The following is a 17,491-nucleotide window of genomic DNA, read 5'->3' as shown; positions in this document are numbered from 1 at the left end:
CGCCACAAGTCGAGAGTCAGATAGTCTGAGCACCAGGGGGGATTATAAATGGTGACCGCAGTGGAATATTTTTCATTTCAATTCAGGACAATGGCTTTCTGATGCGCCAACGCGTACTGATTTAAAATTAAGCAAAGCTGGGTACCGAAATTGAGCCTCGGTGTGAATGGATATGATTCAAGCATTATATGATAAATGCAATGGATTGTATATCGCTGCTTTCAATTCTCGCATTCACTTTCATTTTCGCTTTTATTTGTGTTCCTGAAAATTGACAAATTCCAAGGCCTTTATGAGCACGACGTGTTCAAGACCAAACCTCCCGCCCCGGCCCCTGTGGTGAAACTGTATGACTTGGTCTAGTATCCTTTACAGAACGTACCGGAAATAAGGATTTTGCCCATCAGTAAGGTCATCGAAGGCGATCTTGTCACGCTGCACCTCATCTAACGCCAGTCTGCTTCTAGAGCGGTTTTCCCTCCAGAGCACCAGGTAAAGAGTAATGGCTGCGACAATAGTGATGCAATAGCTAGAAACACATTAGTATTACCAATGATATGCCTGTCCGACTGGCTCACCAAATAATCAAACCTGTCCATAGCTCTGGATAGTGTTGAGCCTTGGTCTCACTCTTGATAAGCTGAGGTCCAATTATGTTTCCGACAGTGTAGGCGACAAAGACCGTGGCCGCCATCACGGATTTCTTGGTGGCTCCTGCCACATTGCTAGCCCCGACCGTGATGATAAGGCTCACCACTGGTCCGAAGAAACCCGTCAGTGCATAGCCGACGACTGGAGTGGCGGGATGATAGCCCCATTGAGATTTCCAAATGATACAACAGCCGGCAATAACCGGCAAGCAGCATATAATCAACATGGGAATGCGTGAGTTGGGAATCACGGTTGGAATATAACCGCACAGAGGTATGAATATGACACACACCCCACCCACGGGGAATTGGAATAGAATCGAGTCTGTGGTCTCATAGCCAAATGTAGATACGATTAGTGGCCCAAAGCCAGAGATAGCGCCGTTAATGGTGTAACTATATGGGTCACTTCCGATTTCAACTTCAATGTTGTGGGTGCAGAAAAACTCACGCTGCCGCCATCATGATGGCTACAAGGTAAACCTTGATATCCCCCAAGGACTCTTTGATTTGATCGAATTTGATTTTCTGGCAACGGACGCCTGTTTGGCCTTTTCGCAATCGCTCTACAGCAATCACTCTCTCCTCCGGGGTCAAGAACCAGGCTGACACCGGCGAGTTGGGCATTGCACAGCACCAGAGCCCGAACAAAAACGTCAAGGCGCCCGCAAAAATATAGATATACTGCCATCTGGCCAATGAACCGGATGTTATCTGACCGAAGCCATAGTTCAGCGCTCCGCCAATGATGGTGAACCAACCAGTTCCGGAAAACCACCAAGCTTGTCGAAGAGCTTGCTCTTCTTGCGTGTAGTAGCTGCCGACAACTGTCATAAAGCTCGTCGGAATGACACTCTCAATAAAACCTTCCATTTTGTCAGAAAATTTGATATCAAAGGGTCCGAAAGTAGCCGGGGGAGTACCAAGGAAAAATCGCTGAACAAATAGCCCTCGCCAAGATGACACGCCAGCAGTCGCCGCACAGACAAAGGCCCAAAGTAGAACGACGGGACCAAGAATATATCGAATATTGAATCTTTGTAAGATGAAAGTCATCGGATAAAGCCCAGCCAGCATTCCAAAATAGAAAATTGACGTTGCCCAACTGAGACGAGAGGTATCGACTGTGGCTGGAGAGGTGGAATTATCGACCACTTTCAAAGCCAGATCGGTGGTCATACCAAATAGGGATGCACTTCCTAGAATAGCCTATTCAAGACTGTCAATTGATCGCTGCATTATTGAAAATAGGAGCCACGTCACCTTGTCATAATACACCATACCGTATCCTAAGATCAATGTTTGCCGTCAGTTGACGATGATTCGTCGGCGACGGACACACTTACCGACTAACATGGCGGGCATGAAGTACAGATCGATTTTTCGCAGTACTCTTTTTGCGACGACTGGATCGATTTCCTGGGCGACATCGCTGACCATCGCCAGCGCGACATCCTTATCGGAATATCGCGCGGTGTCGACACTGCCAATACCGTCCACTTGGATCATTTTCAACGTCTAATGGTACCCAGCCTTTGGGCTATTCAAGGATTTCAATCGTAGACAACTGCTCTGAATGTAAACAAATACCAACTTAGGAAAATTTTATATTTGACTTTAAAGGCCTTCCTGATCGGGAGCTCCGATATCGCGTGACTCACCGCTATCCAATGTAGGACTCTGTTCTACCGCCTAATTATGCACGCAGAATACTGTTCGAGGAAGAAAGTTTTGCTGCCACCTTTGGGAGCAAATGTGGTTGGTCTGATGATGCTGATGAGGGCAACTCTTTTTGTCTCTGAAAATTATGGTATCAATCGTTGTTTTAAAGAAGGATCTGTTCCTAATCACGTCGTTTATTCCCTAGCTTTCCCATATTTGAATGATTGGGGATTACCGACATGTTAGGTTAGTCAGCGCATGCAAGGAGGCCATGGATCACGAAGACTACGGCCAAGATGGTTGTTTACTAGTAGATGAAAGAATTTGATATGAAATTAACTATAATTATTTCTTCCCGGTTTCACGAAACACTGCTTCTAAGCAATACTGATGCCTATTTCTCGTGGTCATCAAGACGGCCTGCCCTTTGGAAGCTGGTCAGATTGACACAAGTGAGCTACAAGGGAATATCAAGCATTTCCGCTCCTTTTGCAAGAACAGTGGCTCAATTATTCGATTCGATAATTTTCCCACTGCTACTAGGGCAGTGATACGGGAGATGGAGTTCCTCAATTTGAGCTCCGCTAATTAGCTTCAGATTGGGTCTCTGAGAACTCTATCAAGGTACTGCATAACCTCAAGACACATGCACGAGATTGGATATATCTGGTGTCAAATTGCACATCCAAGTACTTGTTTGCTTCACTCAAATTTGAAGTAGACATGAGTGTTGCTCTTCCAAGTTCCCAGCCCTCGACAGGGCCGTAAGGAAGCTCCTTGGGTGATGATATCAGCGGCCAGTCGGTCCCGCCGATGCCTACCAGATTGCACCACAGATCGGAGTTTCTGCGATCAAACGTTGTTTGCGGAAAATCATGATATGGAAAGAGACCACAAGTGGCTGATTCTCCTCCCTTTATCTTACCACGCTGGGAGATGACGTCAATGGTCCATAGGCTATAGAAGCCAAGCGGCCTGCCTCCTTTCGAGGGTCCAGATCATGTCTGAGGACCACCCTGATTCGAAAACTTTTTCAGTATGTCCATTGAATTTACCGTGTTCAAAGGTTCCAAGGACGGAACAATTCGGCAGGAAGTCACCCGGCGCGACGGACTCGAGCGCGATGACGTGTTGGTTCGAATCACCTATTCCGGTGTTTGCTTTACCGATGTCCATTACCAAACTTCCGACATGGCCCTCGGTCATGAGGGGACGGGTGTTGTGGAAGCAACCGGACCCAATGCCAAGATTTTGAAGAAAGGCGACCGTGTGGGATGGGGATATGAGCACGATTGCTGTGGCCACTGCCGCCAGTGCCTGACCGGATGGGAGACCCTGTGCCCCGAACGAAAGATGTACGCCGGTGCCGATTTGGATCAAGGGTCATTCGGATCTCATGCAGTATGGCGTGAAGCTTTCCTTTTCAAGATTCCTGACAATATGAGCAATGAGGACGCCGGTCCTTTAATGTGTGGAGGATCGACTGTCTTCAACGCCCTTCATGTCGCTCAGGTTCGTCCGACCGCTCGTGTGGGAGTGGTCAGAGTCGGTGGTTTAGGCCATCTAGCGATTCAGTTTGCTGCCAGGATGGGCTGTAAGGTGATTGTGTTTTCTGGAACGGATAATAAGAAAGAGGAAGCTATAAAGCTGGGTGCCTCCGAGTTCCATGCAACCAAGGGTATTAAGGAGTTGAAACTGGAGGAGTCCATCGACAATCTCATTGTGACCACTAGCAGCCAACCAGATTGGCAGCTATACCTCAATGTGATGGCTCCCAATGGTGTCATTTCACCCCTCTCGGTTGATGAAAATGACCTGAAGATTCCGTACATGCCTTTGCTTGCGAACGGTCTCAGGATTCAAGGAGGAATTGTGTCTGCGAGACAGGTGCATCGCGACATGCTTGAATTTGCGGCTCTTCACAACATCAAGCCGGTGAAAATGACGTTCCCAATGACGTTGGAAGGTGTCAAGGATAGCTTGAAAACTTTGAAGGAGGGCAACATGAGATACCGGGGTGTGCTAGTTGCTGGAAAGTGAGGATCATGTCAGTGACCACATGCAGTTGAAAGTTAACGGCCATATCTCTGGATTGATCCCAAATTCCTTGCAATTAAAGAACGAGAATAGCCACAATTTTCGAACCGAAGATAAAATTCGAAACCGGGTGAATTCTCAAGTTTCACGAAGAGGCTAACACGGGGAAATCTTATATTTTATTTTTCCTCCAACTGAGGACCCTGCGTCTGGCTTACGCAAAGGCATGTGATGACGTCCTAATCGATACGCATTGGATTGAGTATTAGTCATCTATAATAGTAATTGACAGACCGTATGGATTTAATTCGGAGTTGCTAATGGTTGGAAGCAACGTCTGGCGTCGGCAGTGTGGAGACCGGCCCTGTTAGCACTAGCTCTCGTTATACTTCACGAGCAGACCTAAGACTTGCAGAAAAGGCGAGAGTTACGCCGCCTGCGTAACCCAGGTGCCCAAACTCCAAATGCATCGACTCAACCATAACTGAGCCAGGAATAGTGGTTTGTCCGCTGTCAATGCATATTGTTGCGCATCAATTGAAATTTCACTGGATGCAAAGGTGACACAAGCAAATTGTGAAGCTACATAAAAAGCAGCAGGACTTAAGCGCTTTTTAGACGGGCAACAAGCACGATGGCTGGATCTGGTAGCATAGGAAAACACTCCACCATCGGCAAGGGAAGCAGGCCACGGCCGAAAGACGCATCAAGACTGATTCCTGTCTGTCCAAGGCGGAAAGCATGACTTGGTCGTGATGGTACGCGTCGCCTTCACCCTCTCTAATTCTCTCTAGATCAAAAATTTTGATTAGTTATTTCAAGGTGGATGCCTCGCCAACATTGCAACCGCAACAACGGAACCTTTGGAGACGATCGACATCGCCAGCAGTAGGGGACAAAGCAGCAGTAGGGGACAAAGCATTCATACAATGCGGGCAAGTCATCTAATTGTAATTTAAATAAGTCTTCGATTCATAATTCGATGATTTTGATGATGTTTGCTTACTTTAATAGCAGGATGATCAAATACCCGTAGCGGCTATCGCCGCTAGACTCCATTCCCACTGATGGTAGTCACTTAATATGCAACGGAGTTTACTGAACGGAAGCTAGTACTGGAAAACGAAGTCCAGAATCTTCTTGAGTGAGTATACACAAATGACTTTTGTCTTTGCCCAGAAATAGACTCTATCAAGCAGTGTCTAGGTAGATATCGTGCTCTCTGAATGGAATTGTAGCGACGAAGATTGAGGCCACTTACTTCATTTCATAAAGTCATACCAACTTATTACAGTCGTATTCACGAGAGCTGTTGCCGAAGAAAGCCCATTTGTGAATTTCACTAGACTGAGGTAATAAACTTTATCCATCTTTTTTTTCTAAGGAAAGATCCCAAGGCCAATGACAGCTGCCACAGGCTCAATGAAGGCCCATGCCGAGCACTAATTTGCCAGCTTAAATGACAAAAATTCTACCCACAGTGCAGGGCAATGGTATTGAAAGTCTATGAGGCTATGTCGCTCCAAAGTCGACACCGTAGCTGATTCGGCAAATGTCTCTTCCGTTCTGACTCAAAGGTCAGGATCCTTCATTGCATTGGCTTGAACGAAAATGCTTCCCGCCGCACAAGCCGGTGTGTGATCGTCATCAACCTTGGCAAGATTCGTTACGCCCTAATTGAAATTGAGAGGGATGCTGTCAAGGGAACTACCCGCAGAAGTTCTGGATCAATAATTCTTTGAAAATAAGTTGAGTGTGATAGCATTTACCTGAGATCAGCATTTACTAGAGATCTGGCGCTGATGCCGTGCTTGCTTCTCGGTGAATGAGACGAAAATGAGAAAACTTGGCACTTGGGCTGACTGGCTATCATCACAAATTTGTTCTTGATTGTAATACACTCATAAACACCAAGCCCATATCAACCTCTCATGGGCCACCTATGTACATATACCCATTTGTGTGTCAATGAAATGGATTCATCACATAGTAAAATGAACTATTTTCCACAAGGTGACAAAGACAATAAAAAGACAAGACAAGGGGCTCAAATGTGCGAGCTCTGAGTGAATGCGCGGTCATGGACGCATAAAATAACACTGGCAGCGACACAACTCGTATGAAGAGGTTCCACGGCCTGAATGACCTTGCTTTTTATGGTGTTGTTGGTCATTTCCATTATTGTGGGGTTGGCATCGCCAGAATTGTGGGAGGGGGCTTTCTGAAATGGCCCTTCAATGTCTATCAACTGGAGCCTGGGCACGTAGGTCAAGCGATTCTTGAGGACTTCATGAAGCTGAGATACTAGCATAACCAAATGGCGCTCTTCACAGCCTTCAATACAAATAGTTTTAAGTGATTGAGAAAGACATTTGATAAGAGGCGTGGTCGGATTGCTTTGATATCGGACATCGAGGAGGTTAGCCAGCCGGATGCGAAGTTCCTGCAGAGCGATGAAGTCTGATAGTGGTCCAAACCATTCATCATGGTTTTGATTCAGACTAGCGGTTGTGAAGGAATAGTGACTGCCGTAGTGGTCTAGCCACATCGTCTGTAGAATTTTCTTGCTCCGAGCCAACGACCGACAGAAGGCCCTTAGTTGATAACCATGGGAGTGAATATGGGAGTCAGAATGCTGCTATTTGAAAGATATCAGGTTTGCACATGAATGCACCATGGCTTCCATTCCATAATTACCACAACTGGCACGCAGGTCAAGTTCAGAAATCAACGAGAAGCCAAGCCCATAGTTGGAGTACTTGGCGACTGGATCCGGCTCTATCACTGTATCTGCATCAGTCGTACGTGTGGATGGGAAATGGAAGAACGAAATGAGCAGTGCAAACGATGGTCATCGGTCATCATCAAGAGCCTCTTCAAGATCCACAGGGTCAACTCCATGACACGAAACCTGTTGTAGGTATTGCAAAGCGGTTTTTTTTGTGAAACGGCTTCGCACCATTGGTTGCCCGTTGCAAAGTGAGAATTAAGAGATTGTCTCTTGCGCGTAGGTTAACTGCAGATTCCGGATATGAGTCAACAGCGGAAGGGCAAGTGCAATCCATGCATCTCCATGACCCTTCCTCAGGCTCTCCTGCCATCTTGTAGCCTCGGCAATTGAATGAGACAATTTCTTGACCAAGAGTTTCAGGACCAGGTCATTCTCAATATTGTTCCAATCATCACCTGAGACGATATCTAATTTCCAACCCCTCAAATCGAGCTCCCTGACCGAACTAGCAAGTCTGACTTGCCTAATGATGACGTGAAGGAAAGACCTCATATCACGCCATTTGTAGAGTGCAACCTTTCTATATACGAGGGATAGAAAAACACTATGAAAATGCCGGCAGACGAATATCAAGTTCCAGCGATCTTCATGTTCATCAGTATGCTCTCCCACCATGAGAAGAACCTCGTTAGGTCTTGGCGGACTCATAGTAGCAAAGAACAAATGAAGCGCCCGGGCAGGTTTACTGCCAGGTCGTTGCTTTTGATCAATCCATGAATTTCGATAGTATCAGAGCTGAGAATCTTTGAAAAGGCGGCGATCTCTCAGGATATCAGAATATGTTGGGGAGGTGAAGGGCAAAGAAAAAGAAAAAGAGAAATTTCTGACGACAGACCAGACCGGTTATCAGTGGGGCGTGTAGAGCCCCATTCGAACGGCGTTTTCTAGACAGCCGCCTAGTTGAATCGGGGATGTCGGTGGAGTGTGCTCTAAGTAAAGATATGGGCTTGTGTCTGAAATTACCGCGCTGGGTGGGGAGACCGGATGGCCGTAAACAAAACGTATTCGATTGAAATTTTTTTTTCCACTCTATCCTCATTGAAGGGAGAGAAACGGAGGTGGGTCTGGCAGAGCGACTGAGGTCCATGCTGTGATTATCTTGTCGCAAGCTCAGCCTTAATCAAGGAACAGGAAGCTTTTTACGCACCTTTGATTAATCAAAATGTGAAGCAGAAACTTGATCGAGAGGCAGGCTCTTTCCACATTAAGCTTATTGTTCCACCAGTGCTTTGACCACCGCTACGAGGGATGAGACTAGGGAAATATGCGAGTACGCTATTTATTTCTATCATTTATCAATTGGTATTAATAAAGGATGACGCCTTGAAGATCTATTGTGATCGTTGGGTCGAACGGTGAGAATTGGAGTTTCCGTGAAGTCGGCTTCTGGGCTTCCGAAGAGGGCTACCACGATGATAGCGACGTTTTAAAGAAATTTATATGACAGATGAGTTTTTGACATCTTGCCACTGCCTAGAATGCCTAGGGAAAGGACAGATCAAACCAGAAGAGAACTAACAAGGGAAGCAGAGGGGGCCTGCTCTCCTCACACCCTAGAAAAGATCGGATGGTAAAAGCACAGACATTTTTTAATTCCAGGCTTGGCGACGAGATATCCACGAAACGTCCAGAAAAATAAATAGGACCATTTCTATACATTAAGCAGGTATATAACGTGGCAGCTTCAGCGAGTGTACACCTACATTTGGACGTTAGTAAGAGGGTATTGGCCGCATAGGGCGTAGGGGGAAATTAAGAGATTAGCTGTACGCTGATGATCACGCTTAGGGTATAGCAAAGACCGGAACCACGAAAGGATAGACGAGAGCTAGGAAGGGTGCTTTGACTAACGCTGAGACTGAAATTTGGGGAGGGCGTACATCGATGATGTAGGGAGAGTTGTATAAAGGCAGGAGCTATACAATGAATGCCCTATTGTCGTCACTTGAGAAAAGAAATTCGACTGAGGTGTAGGAGCACCGACCACATAAGATTTAGAAGGGTTCTCTTTAGGCGAGCCAAGTGGCTCATTGTTAGCTAGACTAAGCACAACTAATCGTGATATGATATAATGAATGTGTTCGTCACTATCACTATAGGCCGTAAACGGCCGTGACATCGCTAAAGCCAGTAGATCATTTGCTGAATTATCACTCCCAAAGAAGCAATGCCGGCACTGCTCACATCACTCGCCGCCGTGGCTTGAGCATCAAATTTCAAAGTTGCAGAGCTGAGGCAAGTGGAATGACGTCCTAATATTCACTAAGCTTACCGGTTAGTCTAACGCCCACAAACACGAAACAGAATTTCTTGATCATGCTCTATGAGATACTGTGGGTAATGTGTGCCACAGTTTTCAGGCCATTGCTTCATCACAGATCGCGTCTCTTCCTGCTTACCGGCACTCATCCAGTGGCCTGATTCATATTCTAAGTTCTAACCATCTGAGTGATCAATAGCCAATCACTCAAACTCATTGCAGTAGCGTCTAAGACACCGAACAGCTCTAGCCAGATAATTTTCTGAATGACATCTACTCATAAACTGAAGGTCGGCGTTATGTGACCAGAGCGACGACTTGTTTCTTTTCTTAATCTTTCATGCATGGGGCAGCTGGACGGGTACGTCTCTGGATAGTGATATGTTTGGTTGGGTCAGATTGTCGTTGCGCGTCGTATCCGGTACGGGTTGCTAAGTAGTTGGCCCCTGACGAAGTTCAATCGAGTGTTTGTTTCCAAAATGCTGAGATTGATTGTCACGGCAAACGGTGCTTCTTCGGCGGTCGGACCCAAGTGAGACGAGGTTGCAAGGGCCTAACAAAAGTTTCCATTAATTCTAGCAGGAAAAAGAGAGCTATCTGCCGAAGCAAACTCGAGCGACTTACTGACTAGACGATGAAAACTATCTCACAATGCCGGGATTCTTCCTCAATCTCGGATAGTGCTATGTATAAGGTCGTGCTGAGGAATCAGAATAATTGTTTCAAAGCAAGTCGTGTCTGGCATGATTGAGAGAACATTTGCCTTTCCCACTATAATCGATTGTTCGCCGCGGTAAGGTTTCGTTTCGCTATCATATGCCCGGGCACTTGCATGGCTCGATGGTCGAACCATTTATGGGTCACTTGTGTACAAATATGACTAAATCCTTCTTTGCGGGGTTATGTTCAAACGAAAAAATCCTTCACTTCGGTGCTAGAACACATTATTGAAGACTATGTTCGGCTCAATAGATCTGGATAAAAATAGCGCAATATGTAATTCTCTCACATCAAGTGCTCGACTGCTTCTTTCTGCACGTTGACTACTCTCGACTTCACTATCAAATACAAAAACTTCTATTCCAAGCTTGGGTGCAGTATGGGTAAAATGAATTGGTAGGTATGGAAACATGTAGACATGACTTCGTGGAGTAAAGCCAAACCGAGTTATATCACAGGAGAATTTATTTACTGAATTATATTCGCCCGCATGCAAAAAATTCGAAAACTATCGCTGGGTATATATTCTCGATCTCCGCGCCCATCACCTCTGGAATTAACATGGCCCAGCCCCGCATAGTCTTATGCATAGTCTTCCAATTCCTTGATTTCAACTTGGTCTGAGCTGGGATCGAGAAATTGGTGCCTTGAGGCTCGGAAGTTTGGTTTTCTGGGTGAACTCAACGTACAGTAATGGCCACAAGACATCAGAACGGCATCGAATTGTAAAGCAAGGCAAATGACCGGTTAGTACGGCAGGGACCGGGCACGGGGCTCTATCTTGCAAGATGTAACTTCTTCTATTTGCCGTCTTCGGATGCGGCACCTTTCTAGATAATCTCCGGTGTTTGGCACCAGAGTGGTAGTGGTGAGCCCCCACTTAATTATTGCGAAGGCAGTCTAACCAAGGATGGTGGTGGAGGCGCCCCCCAAGCCTGAACCGGCAGGTGGCGTTCTCGCGATGCGCCAAGACGTGCGAGTGAAAGCGTGATTCGCTGACGTGGTCGTAGGACTCTAAATGACCGTAGATATATCATTTGACCCTCGGCCAGTCTTGAGCTTCACAGCAAAGCCGCAGAGCCAACAAGGAGAAGCTGCTGGTCAATTTGTGGTGACGGAAACTCAGTAGCGCATGGAGCGACAGCCACTTCGAAGGGGAAGGCGACACGTGATCCAGGATATTCGTTTGGAGTGAGTGAGTCGGGTTACATCAAGGGTAGACGGCGGCCAGTGGCTCAGTGGCTGGATAATTGGGTTCTAGTGGAAGTTTGTCATTGTAGATCATTTACGAATTTAGCGCTGTGAAACGCCAAAAGGGGAATAAAGGGGTCCGAGGAAAGAGGGGGCGCCGAGAAGTAACTGACCATGTGCCGCCAGCTTTGCGCTGGAAGACGTTCAAGTCTGGTTGACAGCATATCAGTATCAACTGACCAGAAGGGTAGCCGCAGCACCGATCAAAACAGCAGATCAGATATCGGGAAATGCGTGAGGAAGGCATGGAAGACGAAACGCCGGAGGGTAAGGGTCTATCCGCTACAAAGAGGGTTCCAAAATCGAGAAAATTAATGATCAACGAAAACAGAGAGAGGCAATGACGCACTGAATGGGGGGGCGCGATGAAACCATACGGTCAGGCAGATGACATATGAAGTAACACGCACTAGCTCGTGTTCGACTCAGATTGATTCAGAAACAATTTGGTTCCAAAACCAATGCCAAATCTGAGGAATCTGACCGCACCGACGAATGTTAATTGGTGCGTCGGGCTGCTCTGAAGCGAGCCCGGAAGGTTTGCCATTGCATCCCGAGTATACCCTGTCTTGTTCCTGGTTTTAATAGGGCACCTTTAGGGGGACCCTGTTCAGAATACCCGTAGTATTAACATATCAGTTTTTGGTGGGAAAAGACCCTAGCGGTTGGCCCCCGCATGCCCCGCAAAATGGGCGAAAAGCATTAAGGTTGGCAAAAGGAAAACGGAGCCAACTCTTCCCCTTCTGTATGTCTTCAACCTCCCTTTCTCCCCTTTCTCGTTCCTTCGACTTTCATCTCTTTCCTCAACATCAATTAGGTACCACCCTTTGCCTCAGCCTTAACCATGGGCTACGTGATTGGAAATATCTATGTCATCACCACGGTGGCCGTCATTGGCGGTGCACTGTTTGGCTTCGACATCGCATCTATGTCTGCTATGTGAGTCTATCATGTCTTCCATTTCGGTTTCAAATATATCATGGCTCTTGCTGATTCTTCGAAGTCTTGGTACTCAACAGTACAAGTGCTTCTTTAATCAGACCGGCACCACAGATGGACAATGTGGTGGTCCAACCTCCGCAAACCAAGGTGGCATCTCGGCATCCATGCCCGGTGGCTCCTTTATCGGTGCTCTCGTTTCTGGTATATTGACTGATTGGCTGGGTAGAAAGCGTGCCATCCAGGTCGGCTCACTCATTTGGTGTATCGGAAGTGCCATCGTCTGCGCCTCCTTCAGCATTCCTCAGCTTGTTGTGGGCCGCTTTATCAACGGTATCTCCGTCGGTATTCTTAGTGCTCAAGTTCCTGTCTACGTCGCCGAACTGGCTCAGCCTAGCAAGCGTGGCACTGTCGTTGGTGCTCAACAGTGGGCTATCACCTGGGGTATCCTCATCATGTTTTACGTCTCTTATGGGTGCAGCTTTATGACCGGAAATGCTGCCTGGCGTACCCCTTCGGGTTTGCAGAGTGCTTCCTGCTGTCTTTCTCTGCGGTATGGTCTTTCTGCTGCCCGAGTCGCCGCGTTGGCTGGCTAAGCACGACCGCTGGGAGGAAGCACACGAGGTTCTCGCGCTCGTTCACGCCAAGGGCGACCGTAATGCATCCTTTGTACACACTGAGCTGCAAGAGATCCGTGAAATGGTTGAGTTTGAGCGTCACAACGCGGATGCCTCGTACCTCGATCTTTTTAAACCGAACATGATCTACCGGACACATATCGGTATGTTCACACAGATCTGGTCCCAGCTCACAGGCATGAATGTCATGATGCTTTACATTACGTACGTTTTCGGCATGGCCGGTCTGTCGGGTAATGCCAACCTCGTTGCCTCATCTATTCAGTATGTCATCAACGTTGTTATGACTATCTTCGCCCTCATCTTTATCGATCGCTGGGGTCGTCGTACTCCTCTGCTAGTCGGATCCACTCTCATGATGATCTTCATGTTCGCCAACGGCGGCATCATGGCATCCTACGGAAAGCCGGCCCCACCAGGTGGATTGAATCACACTCCCGAGCAGTCCTGGGATCTGTCTGAGGCCCCTATGGCCGCAAAAGGAGTCATCGCCTGCACATACCTGTTTGTGGCGAGCTATGCACCCACTTGGGGCCCGGTCAGCTGGATTTACCCACCCGAGCTGTACCCATTGCGGCTGCGTGGCAAGGCCGTGGCACTCTCGACCTCTTCCAACTGGATCTTCAATTTCGCTCTTTCCTCCTTTCGTGCCACCAGCGTTTGAAAACATTCAGTGGAAAACATACTTAGTTTTTGGCGTCTTCTGTTTTGCCATGACCGTTCACGTCTTTTTTTGTTTCCCAGAAACCGCCGGTAAGACCCTAGAAGATATCGAGACGATGTTCAACACCCCAGGTCTCAAGCCTTGGCAAACCAAAGTTGAATTTCAGCATGTACGAAAACTTGAACAGGGTACATTTCAGTCGGAGAAGTTGGCCAATCTGCATGCGGAGGAAGGGGCCGCGCCTGTGTCGAAGTCTCTCGAGAAGGAGACTACTGTGAGCCAGGTCGAGTAGGGAGTAACATCAGCGTCGCTACGACTCGACTCTTGAAACTCTGACCTTTTGGTCTGATAAACCCCTCGAACAGCACCCTCCAGCTTCGTTCGCTCTCGCTTAGCATACCTGATTTCCCATCTTGCCTCCTATGAATTTTGAACGTTCAACCCCCCCTGGGAATGTGACAATAGTTCTAATCACTCATCCCTCCTCATCAATGGCCGGGGCTGTCACGCTCCCCTTCTGGTCTGACTCAACCCCAAATTGTAAGCTATTCTGACCAGAAACCAGTCCATAATTCAATTGTAACTCTTGATGCTCTAGCTGGTGAGCCCCATGTTGTGTAGCCGACCAGATGCTCAGTGGCAAACTCAGCTCTGCCTTGTTTGAGCGGTGATGGCCAAAGAAAAGGGGTCTGTTGATTTTGACCTAGACATGTTCTCACCAAGCTTGACGACGCTTTTTGGCGGCAGCTTTTTGCGTTCCCAAATGGAATGTCTGCTTCTGAGTCATCGGTCTCCACATTATCACGCACCGGTTGCGATCGTATATCCTCCTAATTAGCGTCATCCGCGGAGAGTATAGCTGAAGATGACACGCACGAATTTATTGGCAACGCCCTTGAAAAATCCCCTTCCCTTTACGCAAACTGGACGTACCAGCGCATCAGCCGCTGGATAGAAGAAGACGATAAATTCGCTGAAGATACGGCACTTTATTCTTCGGCACTGGGTACAAGCGATTTCTACGAGGGGCTATGTTACTGTGTCAGGGCACGCGGTCCTCAATTGAAATGTGCCATTGGCGCAGCAGTGGGAGCAGACATAGTAGCACGTAAAGATGGTCGTAACACAAAGGTACTTCCACTGAGCATCGTTCTCTTGACAACAGGAGACAGTGGTTTGAGATTGACTACTTGGCAAATCGGTACGATTGCTCGTCAGAAACTCCCAATTTCCATTTTACTATCGAGAAATTAAGGCTTCAGGACGAAGCGTCCGATAAGAACCAGGAGTATACTGGTCCAACCCCTGCAAGCTACTCTCGAATGGCTTCCAAGCTGCGCCTCAGACGATGCGAACTTTTGATATCCGTGCAAGGACTGAGTTGGTAATGACTCTTTGTTGATCCTTGATTTGGTTCTACTGGAGTTCTTATGAGATCGAACTCGGCAGCGTTACGACTTTTCGAATGCATATCTCGAGGAATAATGTGTTCTAGTCTTTTCATGCAATGATCTAACTATGCGTTTTTGAGACGATAAGATACGACACATCTGTTTTTGGAAACCTATCATTCATATCTTGCCAATTCTATGACTTGCTTGTTGAATTGATTGAACCTTGAATGGAAGAATCTTAAGTGCCAATGCCAAATGACTCTTGTCACTCAATACCAATCGACCGTGGAAAAAGGGACCGAGTCAGAAATATAAAAATTTTCGATAGATCAAAAAAGAATCATAATCATTCCATAGTTGTAGCAAGTTCTCATCCATGTAGTTTTGCAGCGAGCTTTATGTACGTCTTTAAAGGCTGCTGACCCGCAGCCAGACCCGACGACTGTGGATTGTGGACTTGAAAGTTTACTGTTTCATAAACCCAGAGCTATGACTTACGAAGGCCTTGAACAGAAACATGGGAAGTAGATTTACGCTACGAGCTTCTAGTCCCGTCTTGATGAATCCTGCCATCCGGAACAGCCGTACCATATATGGTAAGACACCACGAAATTACCCAACATCCACTCTTGGTTCATCTACAGTACCAAGATGGAACTTCATACACGAAGGCAGGTTTACCGATGCCTCGCTGGATTTACAGGGTCTAAGCTTTCATCGCGGTGCCATGCGCGAATTATAGCACAAAAGTCTATAAATTGCTAGCGCTTCGATAGCAGAATCTCAGGCCTCAGGTCTTGTTCAAGCGCTGACGCTGACAGCGTGAGACAATAATCTCACCCCAAGAAGCCATCTCGTGACTGCAACCCTCGTAGCTTGGTTTCTCCCCGGAACTGCACTGGTAAAATCTTCAACGTTGTTCCAATCTCCCAAAAACAACCGATGAATGAAATGCGTTTCATTAACGACACCGTCGTCGTCGACCGCACCCACCGCACTCCTTTACTAGTTCTCCGCGCCGGTTTGCCTCGATGCACGACAAGCTCTATCCAAGCTGCACTTGAGTCTCAACATATCGGGCTGGCTCCCTGTATGCACTTTGCACACATTGCACCGAACGCCGATCGCGGGGACATTCTGTTGGCTGCCTTGCGCGAAAATGACAAAGCACACCGTCACAAGCTACTCAATGAATTATTTGACGGGTTTCAGGCGAGCACTGATTTTCCTGGATCAATGCTCATGGATGATCTCATGGACATGTATCCGGACGCTAAGATCGTACTGAATAAGCGACCTGGCGGCGGCCACCGGTGGAGCAGTCTATCAAGGTGCTCTCCTGGGGAGGCTCTCCTATCTACCACGCTGTTTGTTTCTTATGGAAAACCAACCGTAACCTGTATGCCATGTGGCACAGTATTATGGAGAGGTGCCAGAGCAAGCTGGGTCTAACCGCGGATGAACTTTTGACAGCGAAGCACTATGATGCACATAATGCGTGGATTCACGCTGAGGCAGCCAAACGCGGGCGTGATGTCCTGGAATTTGAGCCCCAAGATGGATGGGAGACTTTGTGCGCGTTTTGGGCGAGAGGCACCAACCGACGAGCCGTTTCTCGCCGCAATGATGCTTCAGAGGTCCGCATGATCAAGCGGATACTGTATGCTCGAGGTGCAATCTCTTGGCTTGCACCAGGTGGCGCGATATTTTGTAGCAATAAGATGGCCTGTGAAGTCTCCAGTCAGTGCTTTAGAACTATTGAAATACAGAATACCGTACCACAAGGATCAAACTTCACCACAACCAAGAAAAGATAGCTTTAGACGCGATGCCAATTCTAGTTTACGCGTTGAGGACAAAAAAATACTAAAGATTCAACAATTCAGACTCAATCTATCGTTTGAAGATTCACTCAGAAGAAAAGAAACGAGCTAAATATTTATTTTAAGAAATAGTAGAAGGTCGAGAAGATCTACCTATAGCTATACTCGACTAGGGGGATAGCCGAGGTGCCTTAAGCGCTAACTAAGATTAATACCGGCACTAGACCTGGCACTCACCCGCGGGTGACCCTCCAGGCCCTCCACCCGCACCTTCTCTTAGCAGGTGGAGAGGTCCAATTTCTAGACTCTAAGGGTCGGGCACCTATATATCTGACCCTCAAGGGTTACCCTTAGGGTCTATAAATAGGATAAATAAGTATAAAATATAACTTACTGTAGTGGGAGAACCGGTGACATAATAGTCTATGTGTGGCCTCAGGCATGATTCAATGTCTGCAGCACATAGTGCATCTTCAAGACACATTTAGAGATAGATAAGTTATCTACCTAATTCATTTAGGTCACCCTATTTCTTCTATTTATGATATAGTATTAAAGTTATCCCGTACTGCTATATTAGGGCATCAGTACGGCCTTATCTAGCGTCCTCTACACTAGATAGGTAGTATATATATATATATTATTTAGTCTATATCGCTAGA

General features: G+C 47.1%; 4 protein-coding genes across 4 annotated transcripts; 3 read left to right on the top strand and 1 right to left on the bottom strand.

The window, feature by feature from the left end:
- Window positions 1-369: 369 nt before the first annotated feature.
- N7477_000006 (putative MFS transporter) lies at window positions 370-2,159 on the bottom strand (the record flags this gene model as incomplete). The annotated part of the gene is made up of 4 exons (XM_056961669.1): window positions 370-529; window positions 579-1,046; window positions 1,102-1,849; window positions 1,997-2,159. The coding sequence occupies 4 exons, from the start codon at window positions 2,157-2,159 to the stop codon at window positions 370-372; spliced, it is 1,539 nt and encodes a 512-aa protein (XP_056826672.1).
- Window positions 2,160-3,350: 1,191 nt separating this feature from the next.
- On the top strand, window positions 3,351-4,352 carry N7477_000005 (NAD(P)-dependent alcohol dehydrogenase; the record flags this gene model as incomplete). The annotated part of the gene is made up of 1 exon (XM_056961668.1): window positions 3,351-4,352. One exon carries the CDS (start codon window positions 3,351-3,353, stop codon window positions 4,350-4,352), a length of 1,002 nt encoding a protein of 333 aa, XP_056826671.1.
- Window positions 4,353-12,215: 7,863 nt separating this feature from the next.
- On the top strand, window positions 12,216-13,612 carry N7477_000004 (High-affinity glucose transporter; the record flags this gene model as incomplete). The annotated part of the gene is made up of 3 exons (XM_056961667.1): window positions 12,216-12,310; window positions 12,375-12,785; window positions 12,838-13,612. The coding sequence occupies 3 exons, from the start codon at window positions 12,216-12,218 to the stop codon at window positions 13,610-13,612; spliced, it is 1,281 nt and encodes a 426-aa protein (XP_056826670.1).
- Window positions 13,613-15,948: 2,336 nt separating this feature from the next.
- Window positions 15,949-17,024, top strand: N7477_000003 (sulfotransferase family protein; the record flags this gene model as incomplete). Its single annotated transcript, XM_056961666.1, has 3 exons — window positions 15,949-16,373; window positions 16,424-16,666; window positions 17,003-17,024. 3 exons carry the CDS (start codon window positions 15,949-15,951, stop codon window positions 17,022-17,024), a joined length of 690 nt encoding a protein of 229 aa, XP_056826669.1.
- Window positions 17,025-17,491: the final 467 nt, after the last annotated feature.

Source organism: Penicillium maclennaniae (assembly GCF_028827695.1).
Source record: "Penicillium maclennaniae strain IBT 15551 chromosome Unknown utg000001l:1.0-3280838.0:1.0-3283122.0, whole genome shotgun sequence".
NCBI lineage: Eukaryota > Fungi > Ascomycota > Eurotiomycetes > Eurotiales > Aspergillaceae > Penicillium > Penicillium maclennaniae.
This window is presented reverse-complemented; position numbering and strand designations above follow the sequence as displayed.